The sequence below is a fragment of the Ornithorhynchus anatinus genome, chromosome 18 (genome assembly GCF_004115215.2).
Source record: "Ornithorhynchus anatinus isolate Pmale09 chromosome 18, mOrnAna1.pri.v4, whole genome shotgun sequence".
Classification (NCBI taxonomy): Eukaryota; Metazoa; Chordata; class Mammalia; order Monotremata; family Ornithorhynchidae; genus Ornithorhynchus; species Ornithorhynchus anatinus.
This window is the reverse complement of record NC_041745.1, coordinates 2,489,574-2,506,708: the sequence shown is the minus strand read 5'-3', so window position 1 is coordinate 2,506,708 and position 17,135 is coordinate 2,489,574. Positions and strand designations below refer to the sequence as shown.

General features: G+C 63.6%; 3 protein-coding genes across 6 annotated transcripts in view; 1 reads left to right on the top strand and 2 right to left on the bottom strand.

The window, feature by feature from the left end:
- Nucleotides 1–269: 269 nt before the first annotated feature.
- Nucleotides 270–9,344, bottom strand: MUTYH (mutY DNA glycosylase). Of its 2 annotated transcripts, XM_029083204.2 has the most exons (16): nt 9,291–9,344; nt 6,567–6,673; nt 6,227–6,450; nt 5,962–6,001; nt 5,698–5,771; nt 5,067–5,108; nt 4,907–4,978; nt 3,783–3,896; nt 3,043–3,140; nt 2,658–2,802; nt 2,447–2,528; nt 1,474–1,668; nt 1,133–1,272; nt 893–1,042; nt 734–775; nt 270–515 (listed from the first exon to the last, which is right to left on the bottom strand). In XM_029083204.2, the coding sequence occupies exons 2-16, from the start codon at nt 6,664–6,666 to the stop codon at nt 438–440; spliced, it is 1,596 nt and encodes a 531-aa protein (XP_028939037.1). In that variant the 5' UTR covers nt 6,667–6,673; nt 9,291–9,344; the 3' UTR covers nt 270–437. The 2 variants fall into 2 exon arrangements, with proteins under 2 accessions (XP_028939037.1, XP_028939040.1); XM_029083207.1 differs by lacking the exons at nt 6,567–6,673; nt 9,291–9,344 and having other exon boundaries at nt 5,962–5,997; nt 6,227–6,317.
- A 149-nt stretch (nt 9,345–9,493) lies between these two features.
- Nucleotides 9,494–15,014, top strand: TOE1 (target of EGR1, exonuclease). The gene is made up of 8 exons (XM_029083203.2): nt 9,494–9,639; nt 10,936–11,069; nt 11,192–11,232; nt 12,083–12,179; nt 12,309–12,467; nt 12,759–13,018; nt 13,547–13,724; nt 13,834–15,014. The coding sequence occupies exons 1-8, from the start codon at nt 9,588–9,590 to the stop codon at nt 14,509–14,511; spliced, it is 1,599 nt and encodes a 532-aa protein (XP_028939036.1). The 5' UTR covers nt 9,494–9,587; the 3' UTR covers nt 14,512–15,014.
- The window catches only part of TESK2 (testis associated actin remodelling kinase 2), a 67,561-nt gene continuing 65,349 nt past the window's right edge, over nt 14,924–17,135 (bottom strand). For all 3 annotated transcript variants that reach the window (XM_029083202.1, XM_029083200.2, XM_029083201.1), the window contains one exon: nt 14,924–16,925. In XM_029083202.1, the coding sequence (XP_028939035.1) occupies nt 16,045–16,925 (881 nt within the window). In that variant the 3' untranslated portion in view covers nt 14,924–16,044. The remainder of the gene's footprint in view (nt 16,926–17,135) is intronic.

Here is a 17,135-nt window from a genome sequence, read left to right as displayed (position 1 = left end):
AACCCCGGTGGTAGCGGGGAGAGAAAGAAGAGTCGGGTGCCTCCGGGCCGGCAAGAGCCTGGTCTGCGAGCTGAGAAGACAAGAAGCCCAGCGAGGCCAAGCTCTGTGGCCTGAACGATCCCCGACGAGGGTGAGTCCAGGGGAGGAAGTGGCATTTAAGCCGGGGAGTGAGGAGGAAGGAGCGACCGATGCTACGGAAACCGGTTCCAGGTCTGCTCCCCCTTCCTAAGATGGCGTTTCCCCTGAGAGGATGGCAAAGGGGGCGATCATTAAGAAACGCTTTTACGCTTTATTATAGAAAACGATAAGACGAGAGGCCAGAGCTGCAGAGGAAGGAGGACGCGGGGAGGATGGGGCGGGGCGGGGCTCTCACTGCCGGGCCCTCGGGCCAGCCTGGTCCACCTGGTCCCGGAGTCAAAACTCGAGGCAGCGCCCGGTCAGGAGGCGGGGCGCGGCTGGAGAAAGGCATCGAGGGCGAGCTGCCGGTGGGGAGTCCGTGGGAGCCGCTTGGAGCCCTGTGGAGAGGCACAGGGGGTGGCGGTGTTGGGGGGGCGGCAGGAGGGTGCGACTGGACACGGGAACTGTGCCCAGCTGAAACCAGCCGGTTTGGGGGTGCCGTAGGCGAGGTAGATGGGGTCCCGGCGGCTCCCAGGATGGCCGGGGCCAGTGAAAACGGGGCGGTCCCGCCGGGGAGAGGGAGGCCGGCCTCGCCCACAGCGGCCCAGTGACTTACCCCCTTGCCACCAGGCTGCCGTCCCTCGTACATCCGGAACACCTGGCCGAGGAGGGAGAGGGAAGAGGTGAGGAGGGGCCCGCAGCTCACCGTCCTCCTCTGCGGTTCTTTATGGGGAATCCACTTCCTCCCGACTCATCTCCCCCCAAACCCCGGTACCTTCTTCATGGCGGTTGACACGGCCGCTCCCTGCAAGTCGGCCCGGGTGAGCCAGCGGGCGCCCGGCGGGGCTGGCCCCCGGGGCTGCCTCTCCAGGGCCAGGCCGTACACCTCGTACGTCAGCTGGATGTGGGAGAAGACGTGGACCACCTGCGGGAAGCCAACGCCTGGGGTTGGGGAGGCCGCGAGACGGGGGGCTGTGGCTCCAAACCCGAGTCCCGCCCGCCCCGTCCCACCAACCTCTCCAAGGCGCTTCAGGCCCGCGGCTGGCACGGGGCCTCCCGTCCGGGCCCGCAGCGCTTCGAGCAGAGCCTGGCGCCGCTTCTGCTCCGAGGGCCCCGTGGGCACACAGGGGAACTCCCAGAACCCGGCCAGCAGGCCTGCCCGCGGTGGGGGAGAAATGACCGTTAGTGCCTGGCAGGGGCTCCTCGACCACCCCCCCACCGATCCCTCGAGTTTCAAGGGGTCTGATGCATCCGTGCCCCCGCCTGAGGGGCTCCAGCTCTCCCCGTCCACCCTGCCCAAGCGTCTTTCCCCGGGCTCCCTCTCCTCGGGGCCCCCTCCATGCCGCCAGCTGGTACCTGAACTGGGTCTCTGCACCAGGAGGAAGCGGTTGCCCCCCGGGCCCGCCTGCTGCTGCTCCAGGACGCAGGTGGCCGCCCTCTCTACCCGGGGCGGGCGCCGGCGCGGCTTCAGGGGGAGGTTGGTCACGCCCAGCTCCCGGTTCCAGGGCTCCGTGGGCGGCAGGCAGAGCGGACACTGCCCCGCCGCACCGGCTGGGAATGGAAACCCCCGTTCCCCACCCTGCTGAGGCCCCAGGGTGGTGCCGTATCTCCCTCCTCCCTCAGGTATTCCCGGATGTCAGCCAGACTTCAAGTCGGCTTTCCTCCCAGACCTTGGCCCCGAAACAAGGTCTCTCCACACCCACGACGCCCGAGGCTGCTGCTGCCTCCTGTGGCATAATAATCACTACGGTACTCGTTAAGCCTTTCCCGTGTGCCAAGGGCTGTTCTGAGCGCTAGGGGAGATGCAAGTTAATCAGGTTTGACACAGTCCCTGTCCCACATGGGGCTCACAGTCTTAATCCCCCTTTTACAGATGAGGGAATGGAGGCCCAGAGAAGTGAAGTGACTCACCCAAGGTCACCCCGCAGACGTGTGGCAGAGCCGGGATTTAGAACCCGGGTCCTTCTGGCTCCCAAGCCCGCGCTCTAGCCACTGAGCCATGCTGCTCCTCTTGGCGTATCTCAGCTGGGGCCCAGGAAGGGTCCCAGGGTGAATGAGTTCCCTCTTGGCCAGGCTTGTGGACCTCTTGGGTGACCACTGGGCTGAGCCAGACCAACTAAAGCTCACTGCTTCCTCTGGGCATCCTAAGTGGCTGCCCCTGACCTGCCTGGAATCACTGGTGCCCAACGTGCCCACTGATTTCCTGCGGGCCATAAGGCCAGGGGTAAGGTATGGAGGCATAAAGCTCCACGAGGGCAAAGACCGTGTCCACTAATCGTACCGGTCTCTGGAGGAGAGGGATGCCAGCCTATGCCCGCCTGGTCCTTACCACAGTCTTCAATGTCACGGCTCGCCCTCAGACTCCTGCTGCTCAACAGCCTCTGGGAGGCCAATGCCTGGTCCCGCTCCACCTGCCAGGGAGGGTGGCCCGCCATCAGGGAAGGGGCTCTCCCAGCCAGGTCGCCCCCTCCCCAGCGGCAACCCTGGATGCCCAGGGAAACGGACTCGCTGGTCTCCCCTCCCTCCCCGGGAGTGCTCACCTTCTGCCGCGCCCAGCACAGTTCTCGCACGGGGCACTCCGAGCAGAGAGGGGCCCGGGGCGTACACACGATGGCTCCCAGCTCCATGCTCGCCTGGTTGAAGTCCCCCGGCCGCTGAGGGTCCACTAGCCGCTGCGCCAGGCTCCTGGTGGCACCGGTTCCCTGGGATCAGAGCCCCCTCCCTCCCGCCCCCGTCGCCCGAGGGTGCCGTCTTGGAGAGATGGTGGGGATCGGCTGCTGAGGAGCCCAGGGCAATCCTGGCTCCAACTCCGCCGGCCCCTCCCCCGCCGGGAGCCACAGCTGCTAGCCACGGTTGCCCCAGGCGGTGCCTGCTTTTCCCCACCAGTATCCCCTAAAGACCCCCACCCTTCCCAACATCCCCTACCAGAGCTGCTGGGAGACGACGGGGCTGCTAGGGTCAGCTCCGATGCCCCGGAGACGACACAGGACTCGAATCACGTTCCCATCCACCACGCTGGTCACCTGGCACGGACAAGTCCCCCCCAAAGGAATTGGTGCCAGCTTTCCATTCCGGCACAGGGTGACGTGGGGATGGAGATTTTAGGCAGGGGTGGGGATTAGTGGGGACTGGGAGAGGGCAGGATTCCAAGAGCTGGTGGGCCACGAAGTCTCACTTCAGGTCATTTCAGCCCCAATTGGAAACAACAATGGGGGCCATACCCCCCTCCCCCTCAGGAGAGTGGGCACCGATCCCGCGAGTCCCCTATCAGCAGAGACTCCTTGGGACAGGCAGAGGGAAGGGAGCGGGGAGAGCCCAGCTCTCCGAGCTGAAAGGCTTCAAAGATCCCAAGATGGGGATAGCAGGAGGGCTGTCATTTGAGGGGCTCGCCCTCGCCCTCGCCTCCCCTTTCTCTCCTGGGAAGAGAATTTACCGAGTGCTCACCGGGGCAACGCACTGTGCTAGGCACTTGAGAAGCTCAAAACAAAGAAGTGACACATTCCTGCCCACAAGGAGCTTACAGTTGAATGGGGGAGATGGACATTAAAGTTCTTAGAAGTAGTGAAGACCCAAAATACGTAATGGTACAATCGAATCAACGTGTAAGCGCTGGAAGGTCGGGGAGAGAGACGGGGGAGGGGAGGAGAAGGCGAGGGCCCATTCACCTGGCCAAAGGCAATGGAAGCAATAGCACCGGCTGTGTACTTCCCAACTCCTGGCAGCAGCTTCCGCAGCTCCTCTGCTGTGCGTGGTACGTGGCCCCCCAATTCCACCATCACCTACAACGGGCAGAACCAGAGATGTAGTCTGGGGCAGATGGGGACCCCGTGATCGATCGTATTTATCGGGCGCTGACCGCACTGGACTACGTGCGAGTCTGGCGTAACGACGTAACGGAGTTGGTAGCCACATTACCGGCCCACAACGAGCTCACGCTTTGGGGGGAGACGGATATTAACGTAAGTGCTGGCGGGGCCGGGGTGGGGGGCACGTGAATACAAGGAGCAAGTCAGGGCCACGCAGAAGGGTGTGGGAGAAGAGGAAAGGAGGGCTTAGTCGGGGACGGTCTCTTGGAGGAGATGGACCTTCAATAAGGCTTTGGAGGTGGGAAGATAATCGTCCGTCGGATATGAAGAGGGAAGAGGTTCCAGGCCGGAGGCGGGACGTGGGCGAGAAGTCCTGGTGGGGAAGTGGGTGTCACCTAACTACACAACCTGCCAGGGGGACGACGAGGGTCTCGGATGCAGGGAAAGGATTCTGTTCTCCTCTCTGCCCCCGATGTGCACGGGCGAACCTCTGACACTTTGGCCCTGAGCTTGTCGGTACCTTCCGGCTCACTCGGCGGGAATGTCCAGGGAAAAACAAAGAGGCCCAGCCAGGGAGGGGCAGAGAGGAGGGAGGGCGAGACCCTGTAGGAGTGATGGTGGGCAAGCTGAATCCCACCCCGAGGGCTGCACTCCGTCTACTAATGAGGACGGTATTTGTTAAGCGCTCACTATGTGTCAAGGACTGTTCTAGGCCCTGGGGTAGATACAAGCTAATCAGGTTGGACCCAGGCCCCGTCCCACATGGGGCTCACATTCTTAATCCTCATTTTACAGATGAGGTCACTGAGGCACCAAGAAATTCATTTATTCAATACTATTTATTGAACGCTTACTATGTGCAGAGCACTGTACTAAGCACTTGGAATGAAGTGACTTGCCCAAGGTCACAGAGCAGACAAGGGCTTCGGGATTAGAGACGAGCAGGCAAGAATCCTCCACCCCCGAACCGCCGAACCCCTTACCTTGTGGGCTCCCTCCTGCAGCCGCCGGCCCCTGGAGTAGTAACCGAGCCCGGCCCACATCTGGTTCACCTCCTGGGAGCAGACGGGAGTCAGAGGGAGCGGGACAGGGAGCGAGACCCCGAAGGGCCGCCCGGCCCCTCTTCCCAGAAACGGCTCTCACCTCCAGGGATGCGCCGGCCAGCTCTGGCAGCGTTGGCCACTTCTGTAGCTCCAGGATGGACAAGAACAAAGGTCAGTCAATCGTATTTTTTGAGCGCCTACTGCTTGCAGAGCACAATACGGAGCGCTTGGGAGAGGACAAAGTAACAAGAAACAGACACATTCCCTGCCTGCGGTGAGCTTACATGAAATAAATACATTACGGATATGGATGTAAGTGCCGTGGGGCTGGGAGGGGGCGATGAAGAAAGGGAGCAAGTGAGGGTTACTGACCCAGCGGGGGTAGGGGGGAACGCGATTTTCCACTCAGAACGGGGTGAACCACTAAGGTCAGGACCACAGAACAGAGGGGTCTGGTGTCCGGGAGGCCGGAGTGGGCCATCCCAAAGGCCTGGTTCCGGCTTCTCTATGTCAGGGGGACTGGCAGGTATCACTGCCATCAACCTCTTGGGCATGTGACTCCTCTCCGCGCGGGCCCACTCTCTTTCCCCATCCTCTACCTCTCCAGAAGGGCTCACCCCCATGTTTTGGGGCAGGCCGAGGCCCGGCCCTCATCGGCGTGTGCGGCCGCCCTTCCCAAAGTCGGGGGCGGACGGGGATCCTCCCCATCCCTCAGGAGCCAGGGGACTCGCCTGCATCCAGCGGTTGTAGTAATCGATCACGGTTGCCACTTGCGTCTGCTGCAGCATGATCTCCGACACCCACACTGTTGGAGTCCAGACCGCCATCAGGATTTCTGGATTTCCACGTGCACCCGCTTGCGCCCCCGATCCCCACAGCCCAACCCCGGGGAGCCCCCGGCCCACCGGCCCAAGGCACGGATGATTGGCAGGGCTGATCCTGCCTCTTGGGGTGTCCCTGGAGCATCTGGTCGGCTCCCTGCTCTGCGCTCTCACCTGCATACGCTCTCCGGTCCGGGTCTGGCTCACTTGCTGCCTTCCAACAGAGTCACCGGGAGGGAGAGTCAGGGACGAGACTGGGGGAGCCGGGGCTCAGCCCCCAGCCCACCCAGCGCATGAAAGGAAGCCCCAGGATCCTCGTTAAGCATCAGAGGCCACCTTGAGCCATCAGTGGGAAAACTCTGGGCCTCCGGTGGCCCCAAACCCTCTCCTCCCCGTCCCCGCCTGCCCCCCGACCTCGCCAACCCTTGCCCCGCCGTACCCTTCTCCTCCACGGCAGGTCCCGCTTGGCTCGATCGTACCACGTCAGGAGGCGGGACCGGAAGGCCCCAACCTCGGCCATGTCATCGAACAGGTGGCTCGGGCAGAACGGAGCCGGGGGCACCGACCCGGCGGGCCGCGCCCCCGCACCCTTGCTGACAGCCGAGACCGCGGCCCCATCGAGGCCCGAGCGGGCAGGAGCTGCCTCAGCGGTCACCTCCGCCCCTGGTTTAAAAAACAAAACAAAACTAGGGCTCAACGCGGAGGATCGGGCGGCCGGGATCCGGATGCGGGGGATCAACTGGACCTTTGGGGCTCAAGCGGAAGGGCCCCCCGCTCACCTGGCAGGGTGGAGGTTTTGGGTTTGTCGCTCCTGGGGGATGTCCTCCTTCTCGCCGGCGGCTTCCGCTCGCTTGGCACCGCTGCCCGCTTCTTCTTCATTGCCAACCTGGAATCCAGAGCACCGACTAGGCCCCGAGGGCCTCGGCCCCGGAGGACCCTGAGCAGCTCCAGTCTCCACCCCACCAGGGCGGGTCACTCAGGACACCTCAAAAGCGGTTCCCGGGGCTTCCTCTTCCCCCTGCTTAACGGCCACGATGGTCCGGTCACCTGAGACTATGGTCAGGAGAACGGCCACGATGGTCCGGTCACCTGAGACTATGGTCAGGAGATAGATCTCCCACTGCCTCTCCACGCCCAGGGCCCATGTCAGGCTGCAATAATAATAATGACAACAATACCAGTAATCGAGCCCGTTGTTGGGCGGGGATTGTCTCTATCTGTTGCCGAATTATACTTTCCAAGCGCTTAATACAGTGCTCTGCACACAACGCTCAATAAATACAATTGAATGAACTTACTATATGCCAAGCACTTGGACTAAGTGCTGGGGAGGATACAGGGAAATCGGGTTGGGCACAGTCCAACTTAGGGAGTGAGAAGCCAGTGACCTCTCGGACAGAGCCTGGGCCCCGCCACTTGTCTCCTGTGTGACCTTGGGCAAATCACTTCTCTGTGCCTCAGTTTCCTCTTCTGAAAAATGGGGATTAAGACCGTGAGCCCCATCTGGGACAGGGATTGTGCCCAACCCCATTATCTTGTGTATTCCCCAGTGCTTAGCATATAATAGGAGCTTAATAAATGCATTTTTTAAAAAAGAGAATTCACCACCCCAGCCCCAGGGTTGCGGCTGACCTGCTTCCTACCACCACAGTGGGAAATTCTGTTAGGAAAGCAGGGGCGTGAGCAGCGGCAGTTTGGTCACCTGGCATTAAGTGGGCAAGTCACTTCACTTCTCTGTGCCCCAGTTCCCTCATCTGTAAAATGGGGATGAAGACTGTGAGCCTCACGTGGGACAACCTGATGACCTTGTATCTCCCCAGCGCTTAGAAGAGTGCTCAGCACAGAGTAAGCGCTTAAAAAGTACCAACAATATTATTATTCTTGGTGCCTCAGTGTCCTCATCTGTCAAATGGGGGATAAAGACTGGGAGCCTCAGGGGGGCAAGCTGATGACCCTGTATCTCCCCAGCGCTTAGAACAGTGCTCAGCACAGAGTAAGCGCTTAAAAAGTACCAACATCATTATTATTCTCGGTGCCTCAGTGACCTCATCTGGAAAATGGGGATGAAGACTGGGAGCCTCAGGGGGGACAACCTGATAATAATAATAATGGTGGTATTTGTTAAGTGCTTACTATGTGCCGAGCACTGTTCTAAGTGCTGGGGGAGATACAGGGTCATCATGTTGTCCCACGTGGGGCTCACACACTTATAAATAAATAATGTTGGTATTTGTTAAGCGCTTACTATGTGCCGAGCACTGTTCTAAGCGCTGGGGGAGATACAGGGTAATCAGGTTGTCCCACGTGAGGCTCACAGTTAATCCCCATTTTACAGATGAGGTAACTGAGGCCCAGAGAAGTGAAGTGACTTGCCCACAGTCACACAGCTGACAAGTGGCGGAGCTGGGATTCGAACTCATGACCCCTGACTCCAAAGCCCGGGCTCTTTCCACTGAGCCACGCTGCTTCTCTAAATGGGGATGAAGACTGGGAGTCTCAGGGGGGGGACAACCTGATGCCCTTGCATCTCCCCAGCGCTTAGAACAGTGCTCAGCACAGAGAAAGCACTTAAAAAGTACCAACATCATTATTATTCTCGGTGCCTCGGTGACCTCATCTGTAAGATGGGGATGAAGACTGGGAGTCTCGGGGGGGACAAGAGAAGCAGCGTGGCTCCGTGGAAAGAGCACGGGCTCCCCTTTTCCCTCTGCTCCTCCACCTCTCCCTTCCCATCCCCACAGCACTGTACTCGTCCGCTCAACTGTATATATTTTCGTTACCCTATTTATTTTGTTAATGAATTGTACATCGCCTCGATTCTATTTAGTTGCCATCGGTTTTTACGAGATGTTCTTCCCCTCGACTCTGTTTATCGCCATTGTTCTCGTCTGTCCGTCTCCCCCGATTAGACCGTAAGCCCGTCAGACGGCAGGGACCGTCTCTATCTGTTGCCGACTTGTTCATCCCAAGCGCTTAGTACAGTGCTCTGCACATAGTAAGCGCTCAATAAATACTATTGAATGAATGAATGAGTCAGAGGTCATGGGTTCGAATCCCAGCTCGGCCCCTTGTCAGCTGGGTGACTTTGGGCAAGTCACTTCACTTCTCGGGGCCTCAGTGACCTCATCTGTCAAATGGGGATTAAGACTGTGAGCCCCACGTGGGACCACCTGATTCCCCTGTGTCCAGCGCTTGGAACAGGGCTTGGCACAGCGTTAAGCGCTTAACGAATACCAACATCATCACGACCCAGGATCTCCCCAGCGCTTAGCACAGTGCTCAGCACAGAGTAAGCGCTTAAGAAACACCACCGTTACTAGGGATAAGGCTGGGGGCAGGTGGAGGCCGTCGAGGGGGGAAAATGGCGCTACCAAGGCGGGCCCGGCCTCAGGCCTCCCGCTCTGGTCAAGAGGCCAAGGGCGGCAAAGGATGCCGGGAGCCCGCGCAGGGTGTGCTGGGAAAAGGGGGGGGAGGGGGCGCCCCAGGCACGAGGCCCTCGTTACCTCGCGCCGCGTCACGCGCCTCCCGCTCTCGCGCCGTCCGCTCGGCCCCTCCCCCCCCGGAGAGGGCGGGGCGGCCCCCTGGCCAATGGGGACGAGGCTCGCGCGCGGAAGGGGCGGGGCCTCCCGGCGGGCGGCGGCCAATCGGCGGGCGCCGCGCGCCGCCGGGCTCCTGGCTGGGGGCGGCTCCCGCGGCGGGGGCCTCCGCCCCGCCCCCCCCTCCGGCCATCGGCGAAGGGGGAGCAGGCAGCTCCGCGGGCAGCTGCGTCCGCGGGCCGCCCCCTCCCGCCGGGAGGCTTCATGGCGGCGGGCAGCCACGAGGCCGCCTCCGCCGCTCCCGAGCCCGCCGACTGTGAGTGACTCTCTGCGAGGGAAGGGGCTCCGCCTGCCGGCGGAGGGGGGCGTCGCGCCTCGGGGACGGCGGCGGACTACAACTCCCGGCCTGCCCCGCGGCCCGGGCTGGGGGGCGGCGGCGGCGCGGCGGGCGCGCGGCATGCTGGGGATTGTAGTCTGGCGGGCCGGGGCTCGGCGGGAGGTGGCGGCGCGGCTCGGTGGAAAGAGCCCGGGCTTGGGAGGCCGAGGGCGTGGGTTCGAATCCCGCCTCTGCCACTTGGCAGCTGGGTGACCGTGGGCCAGTCCCTTCACTCCTCTGGGCCTCAGTGACCTCATCTGGAAAATGGGGATGAACTGGGAGCCCCACGTGGGACCCCCCGATGACCCTGGATCTCCCCCAGCGCTTAGAACAGTGCTCGGCACGTAGTAAGCGCTTAACAAATACCAACATTATTATTACCTTATGATGGTATGAGAAGCAGCGTGGCTCAATGGCAAGAGCCCGGGCTTGGGAGTCAGAGGTCGTGGGTTCCAATCCCGGCTCTGCCACTTGGCAGCTGGGTGACTGTGGGCCAGTCACTTCACTCCTCTGGGCCTCAGTGACCTCATCTGGAAAATGGGGACGAAGACTGTGAGCCCCACGTGGGACAACCTGATTCCCCTGTGTCTACCCCAGCGCTTAGAACAGTGCTCTTCACGTAGTAAGCGCTTAACAAATACCAACATTATTATTATTATTTGCATCTGGAAAATGGGGATAACTGGGAGCCTCACGTGGGACCACCTGATGACCCTGGATCTCCCCCAGCGCTTAGAACAGTGCTCTGCACCTAGTAAGCGCTTAACAAATACCAACATTATTATTACATTCTGATGGTATGAGAAGCAGCGTGGCTCAATGGAAAGAGCCCGGGCTTGGGAGGCAGAGGTCGTGGGTTTGAATCCCGGCTCTGCCACTTGGCAGCTGGGTGACCGTGGGCCAGTCCCTTCACTCCTCTGGGCCTCAGTGACCTCATCTGGAAAATGGGGATGAACTGGGAGCCTCACGTGGGACCGCCTGAAGACCCTGATCTCCCCCAGCGCTTAGAACAGTGCTCTGCACATAGTAAGCGCTTAACCAATACCAACATTATTATTATTATCCCCGTTTTAGAAATGAGGGAACTGAGGCCCAGTGAAGCGACTTGTCAGCAGACGGGTGGCAGAGCCGGGATTAGAATCCACGCCCTCTGACTCTCAAGCCCCTGCTCTTTCCACCGAGCCACGCCGCTGCGTACGATTGAATAAATGCCCGACTCTGCCCCCTCCTTCTTAGGCGGCAGCATGGACAGCGAGGAGCCACCCACCTGCCGAGTGCCCGTGGTGGACGTGCAGAGCGACAACTTCAAGGAGATGTGGCCGTCCATCCTCCTGGCCATAAAGACGGCCAGCTTCGTGGCCGTGGACACGGTGAGGGGAGGCCGGGCTCCCCCCGGGAGGGCCGGGGGGCCGGGCCCGTTCCCCCAAGGCTGGGGGTGGGCCGTCGGGGCCGGCCGGACCCCTGACCGCATTTCTTCTCCTCTCGCCCACAGGAGCTGAGCGGGCTTGGGGAGAGGAAGAGTTTGCTGAACCAGTGAGTGTGGCTCCCGAACCCTCCTCTGCCTTCACACAACTGACTTGGCCGCATTCATTCCACCGTATTTATAATCATCCTGGTATAATTATAATAACTGTGTGTGCCAAGCACTGTTCTGAGCGCCCGGGTAGATACCGGGTAGTCAGATTGTCCCCCGTGGGGCTCACGGTCTTCATCCCCATTTTACAGATGAGGCAACAGGCACAGAGAGGTCAAGGGGCTTGCCTAGGGTCAGACAAGTGGCAGAGCCGGGATTAGAACCCATGTCCTCTGACTCGCCAGCCCGTGCTCTTTCCACTTAGCCACGCTGCTTCTCCGTGGCTTATTACCGAGCGCTTAGCGTGTGCAAAGCACTGTACTAAGCGCTCGAGGGAAGACCAATGGCCTGCTTGTGGCGGGAGGAGGAAGCGGCCTGATGTCGAGATGCTTGTGGGCGGGAAATGGGTCGCTTTTGTACTCTCCCAAGCACTTAGTAATAATATTTGTAGTATTTCATTCATTCACATTCATTGAGCGCTTACTGTGGGCAGAACACTGTACTAAGCGCTTGGAAAGTACAGTACAACAATAAAGAGTCTACGGTCTGTTCGGCACTTACTGTGTGCCAGGCTGGGGTAGATAAAAGGTAACGGGGCTGGACACGGTCCGTGTCCCGCACGGGACTCCTAATCTTAATCCCCATTTTGCAGAAGAGGTAACTAAGGCGCAGAGAAGTGACCTGCCCAAGGTCACGCAGCAGCAAGCGCTTGACGACGACGAAGAGGAGTCGGGAGCCCCAGGATGGTTTCCGGGTCCTCCCGTGGGGTGGGCCGAGCCTGTTCACCACACACTGGTCTCCTCCCGCCAGGTGCATCGAAGAGCGCTACAAAGCCGTGTGCCGGGCCGCCCGCTCCCGCTCCGTCCTCTCCCTCGGCCTCGCCTGCTTCAAACAGCTGCCGGACAAGGTACGGGGTCGGTAACCCGGTCCCCCGCCCGGGACCGGTGGGACGGAGGCAGGGCGGGAGGGGCCGGACCCCCGGGGAGCGGGACCTCCACGGGGCCGTCCCCGCTGCCCCACGCCCTCTCTCCCTCAGGGCGAGCACACCTACCTGGCCCAGGTGTTCAACCTGACCCTGCTGTGCGCGGAGGAGTACGTGATCGAACCCCAGTCCGTGCGCTTCCTGGTACAGCACGGCTTTGACTTCAACCGCCAGTACTCGCAGGGGATTCCCTACCACAAGGGCAACGACAAGGTCCGAGGGCCGGGTCGGGGGCGTCCCTCCCCCTCTCCCCTTCCCAGGGCCTCCGGATTCTCCAAGCAGCCAGAGGGAGGGTGTCGCGGAGACCGGGGAACCCGGGTCTCCGCGAGGCGATCGCTTGGGGGGCCGGCAGCTGGAGGGGGAAATGAGGGTCGAGACTCTCCTGTCCAGGCGAGATCTCACGGGAGGAGCAGAGGGTCCGGGCAGGGCAGAGGGAAGTGGGCGGTCCCGGCTTCCGCCCCGTTGTCCGGACGTCCTTTGACCCCCGCCCGCGCCGCCCCCCAGGGTGACGAAAGCCAGACCCAGTCGGTGCGGACGCTGTTCCTGGAGCTGATCCGCGCCCGCCGCCCCCTGGTCCTGCACAACGGGCTCATTGACCTGGCGTTCCTCTACCAGAGCTTCTACGCCCACCTGCCCGAGGCGCTGGCCACCTTCACCGCTGACCTCTCCGAGATGTTCCCCGCCGGCGTCTACGACACTAAGTACGCCGCCGAGTTCCAAGCCCGCTTCGTGGCCTCCTACCTGGAGTACGCCTTCCGCAAATGGTGAGCGGGCGGCGGCCTGGGGGGACGGGAAGCGGGCGGGGTTGGTCGAAGGGTCCGAGCGCCCGCTGGGGTTGTAAAGCGGTGGACTGAGCAGGTGGGAAAATCCCCCTGAAAAAGGAGACGTGTTCCGGGCCCACGGGGAGCTTCCCCCAGTGAAGGAGACGGACGTAGAAGTGTTTCCAAATAGGATAACGGGGATAAGTAACGGATGGTGTAACTCATTTTATACCCAAGCCCAGCAGAAGGGTGTGTGATGCTAAGTGGGGGAGAGGTTGGTGCGATCTAGGGGGTGTGGTTATTTGGGGGCGGCTTGTTAGAGAAGGTGGGACTAGAGGGGTTTGGGAACCGGGGTGCAGATGTGGGGTGTCAGGGTAGGACGGCAGGAGAGAGATGAGCGAGGTACAGCTAAGCCAGCGGGGAAGGGAAGAAGAATGAACGGGGAAGGGCAGCTGACGAGAGCAGAGAGGGAGGAAGTCTGGCCCTGGCCGACTTCCCGCCCTCACGGTCTTGCCTCCCCGCCGTCCGCAGCGAGCGGGAGAACGGGAAGCGGCGGGCAGCCCGAGACCCCCACGTGGCCCTGGAGTTCTGCAGGTACCCGGCCAGCATGAGCCCGCACCTCGACTACCGCCGCTGCGGCTCCCCGGAGCCCCCGAGCCCCGACTCTCCCGGAGCCGGCCCCTCGGCCGCCGTCTGCGAGACTTTCTCGGTGAGGCGCCTCCCCCAGCCCGGGAGGCCGGGGTTGCTTTCGGCCCCTCGGCTGGCCCCGGCGCCCGGCGCGCTGACCTTTGCTTTCCTCCCCGTGCCCCCCGCCCCAGGCCTACGGCTGGTGCCCCCACGGGCTGGAGTGCCCTCGCTCCCACGACGTCGACCTCATCATCGACGCGGACGAGGCCGCCGCGGAGGACAAGCGCCGACGGAGGCGGCGGCGGGGAGGGAAACGCCGCAAGGAGACGGCGGACGAGGCCGAGGCGGAGCAGGCCGGGGCGGAGGCCCCGGAGGAGGCCGAGGACGGGCCGCCCCAAAAGCAGACCTGTGGCGAGGGGCCGGGGGAGGACGGGGCCCGGGTCGCCCCTGCCGCCGGCGAGACGGGACCGCAGGAGGGGGTCAACGGCGTGGGGCCGAGCCAGGGGCCGAACGGGGACGAGGAGATGGAGACGGGGCCGGCGCCGGGCCCGGCCGAGCCTGCCGGGGAGGAGACGGGCGCCGGGCCGGGCCGGGGGCCCACGCCGGCGGCCCCCGGCCAGCTGGGCCGGCGGGCGGGGGGCGGGCTCCACCGGGCCGGCTTCGACGCCTTCATGACCGGCTACGTGCTGGCCTACGTCGGCCTGGCGGGGGACTCGCCCCTGCCCAGTTCGGGGCCCTGGCTGCCGGACTGCCATAACAAGGTGTACTTGAGCGGCAAGGCTATGCCCCTCACCGTGGCCAAGAGCGTCTTCTCCCGCTCCTCCAAGGCCCACAGCCAGAAGATGAAGCTGGCCTGGGGGGGCAGCTAGCGGCCGGGCTCAGGGGACTGCTCCGGGCCAGCGCCGGGGGCCGACGGCGGCCCGCGAGGCCCCTCGCCCGCTCCCGCGGGGTCCCCCGTTCCCGGCCCCCTCCCCTTCCCTCAGCCCTCTCAGCCGCCCCCAACAAGCAGCCAGGGGCAGAGCGGCTCCCGTTCCTCAGGGCCCACCCTTCGGCCGGCGCCGCCCCGAGCCTCCTCGGGCCGGGCCCGGCCTCCGCTCCCACTTGGGACGGTGACGGTCGCGGCGAGAGTAAGAGCGCCGGGGGTCTTGCCTTTCCGCGGGGAGAGGGGCCACCCCGGCGGGGGATCCGGCTCCCTGCCGCCGCTCACCCCGGACCGCCCCGGGGGCAGCCGACTCCCGCAGGAGATGACGCTGACCGGCGCCGGCTACTTTATTACGATCGTTACTGTTGTTCTTTTTTTAATCCGAAAACAAGTGGGGAAAGGTTTTACAAAAACAATCGACCGAGAAACACGGATTACGAAAATATCGAACCGGCCTCATCTTTGGTTATTTCTTATTGCAGTTCCACCGAACGAGGCGTTCACCTTCCTACCCCCATGGGGGGGGGGGGGGGGGTCCGTCGGCAGGACAACGGGATTTACTCTCTCTCCACGTTCATAAATATACACGGAATCAGAAAAGTCACCGGCCGCGTCCGCCGACCGACTCCGCCGCCGGCCTCGCCTCCCCCCCGATTATAATTCGGCTATTTACAGATGGCAAAATATTAAGACTCCTTCATAAATACGAAAATAGACGGCATCTGACAGAGTTCTCTAAACGTACTAAATCAGAGATTCGACACCCGCCCCCCCCCCCCCCCCCCATCCTCCCCTTGCATAGAAATGTAGTGACGTAGACAAGAGCAGTTAAGTGCAAACGGGAATTATTCAAGTGTCTTTAGTCTTACTGGCGAGAAGTGCTGGGTCCGGGCCCGTGGCTCGGTGGCCTCCCCCCACTCGGTGAAACAAGCCCTGATGTTGGGGGAGAGGCTCCCGGGTGGACTCGGGGTCCAGGTAGGACCGGGTCCCCGAGCGGCGACGCGCGGGGAGGGGGCTGGCTCGGCGTGGTCCGCTCCACCGGGCAACGGCAGGAGGCTGGGGCCGCCCGGGGGCCAAGGGTCCCGGCGGCCTCCACGCTAAAGGGGAGCGGGTTTCGGACACGTCGTCTCGACGGAGCCGGCCCCCTGCCCTCCCCGAGCCTGCCGTGAACCCGGCGCTGCCGGCTGGGAGACAGAGGAAAGAATGGGGGCCGGGCCCGGTGGGCCACAGGTCCCGCCCCGGTGGCCCTCTCCCAAGTGGGCGGAGGAGGGGGGCGGGCAGTGGGGTGCCGGCATCGGGGAGAGGAAGAGGAGAGGATCTGCGGACACAGCCCTAGGCCAGCTAGCTGCCCGGCCCCCTGGACCCCCAGGCTGGGGAGGGGGCTATTTCTCTGGGCCTCCACCACCCTGTTCTGCTCACGCCCCAGGGACCCCGCCCGCACTGGACTACGCCCAGCTCACGGTGCCACCGTCCCGCCTGCTCAGCCGTCCCGGTCCCCTCCGGGGGGGCCGTGACCCCCTCCCGGGCCAGCCCCCCGGGGGGCGCCCACGGCCCCGGGCTCCCGGCCGAGCGGCCGGGGCGGGCCGGGGGCCGCGGGCCCGAGAGCCCTCTGTCTCGCCTCTTCCACCTCCATGTCCTCGGCGCTGCCCGCCGTGGCCCCGAGGACCGGGCCTCCCCGCGGGCCTGGGGCCCCGGGCACCTGGGGGCCGGGCCCGAAGCCGTTCTCCTCCCGAGGGCTCATGGGAGCGGAGCAGTCCATGGCCTCCTGGTCCGGCGAGGCGGGGCGCGAGCCGGCGGGGGTGCGCGGGGCGGGGCGGGGGGCCCGGAAGGGCGGGATGGCCATCACTCCGTACTTGAGGCTGCTGAGCAGCCTGAGTCGCCCGTCGGCCCCCGCGGGCGGAGGGTCCTCCCGCTGCCCCGTGAAGGACGGGGGCTCCTGGCGGAGGAACTCGGGGGAGCCCGGCAGGGAGCGCCAGCGGCGGAGCGGCGGGGCCTCCAGCCCGTCGGGCGGGGGCCGCAGCTGAAGCCGGCTTCCGCTCCCCAGGCAGGCCCTGGGCCCCGGGGCGTCTAGATCGAACACCAGGGAGATGACCGACTTGCTGGGCAGGTCGAAGAACTTGATCTTGCCGCCCTTGAGGTCCTCCCGGGCGCTGAAGGGGTTCACCTTGGGGCCGGTGCCCGCCCCCCGCTGGGGAGTGTAGTAGGGGTCCTGCACGCTGATCTTGCGGGGCGGCTTGCGCGAGAAGATGTCCGACTGGCTGCGGGACAGCCAGATGATCCGCCGGGGCCGGGGAGACTTGGGGGGGATCTTGTCGTCCAACGAGCTCAGCCGCTTCATCGCCGGGCTTTTGTCCAGCAGCCCTGAGGGGGTGGACACACGCTGGCTCCCGCCCTCCGCTTTCTTCGGTCCCCTCCGTGCCGGGAGGGGGGCGAGAGAGCAGGGGCCCGTCCCGGGGCCTCGGGCCCCTCCTCCCCCCTCACGCTAGGGTGGCTCGAGCCCCCCCCCCGAAAAGGCCCGGGCGAGCGGAAACAGCGGGCACGGTCCCGGGGCTCCTTCGACGCCGAGGGGCG

Bases quoted from the DNA above. Each gene is read 5' to 3' on its own strand.
- TOE1 (XM_029083203.2), top strand. From the start codon at position 9,588: ATGGCGGCGGGCAGCCACGAGGCCGCCTCCGCCGCTCCCGAGCCCGCC. The intron at 9,640-10,935 runs GTGAGTGACTCT...CCTCCTTCTTAG, and splicing joins CGCTCCCGAGCCCGCCGACT to GCGGCAGCATGGACAGCGAG. The intron at 13,725-13,833 runs GTGAGGCGCCTC...CCCCCGCCCCAG, and splicing joins CCGTCTGCGAGACTTTCTCG to GCCTACGGCTGGTGCCCCCA.
- MUTYH (XM_029083204.2), bottom strand. From the start codon at position 6,666: ATGAAGAAGAAGCGGGCAGCGGTGCCAAGCGAGCGGAAGCCGCCGGCG. The intron at 2,529-2,657 runs GTGAGCACTCCC...CCTCCCTGGCAG, and splicing joins TGTGCTGGGCGCGGCAGAAG to GTGGAGCGGGACCAGGCATT. The intron at 1,273-1,473 runs GTACCAGCTGGC...CACCGCGGGCAG, and splicing joins GGTGCAGAGACCCAGTTCAG to GCCTGCTGGCCGGGTTCTGG.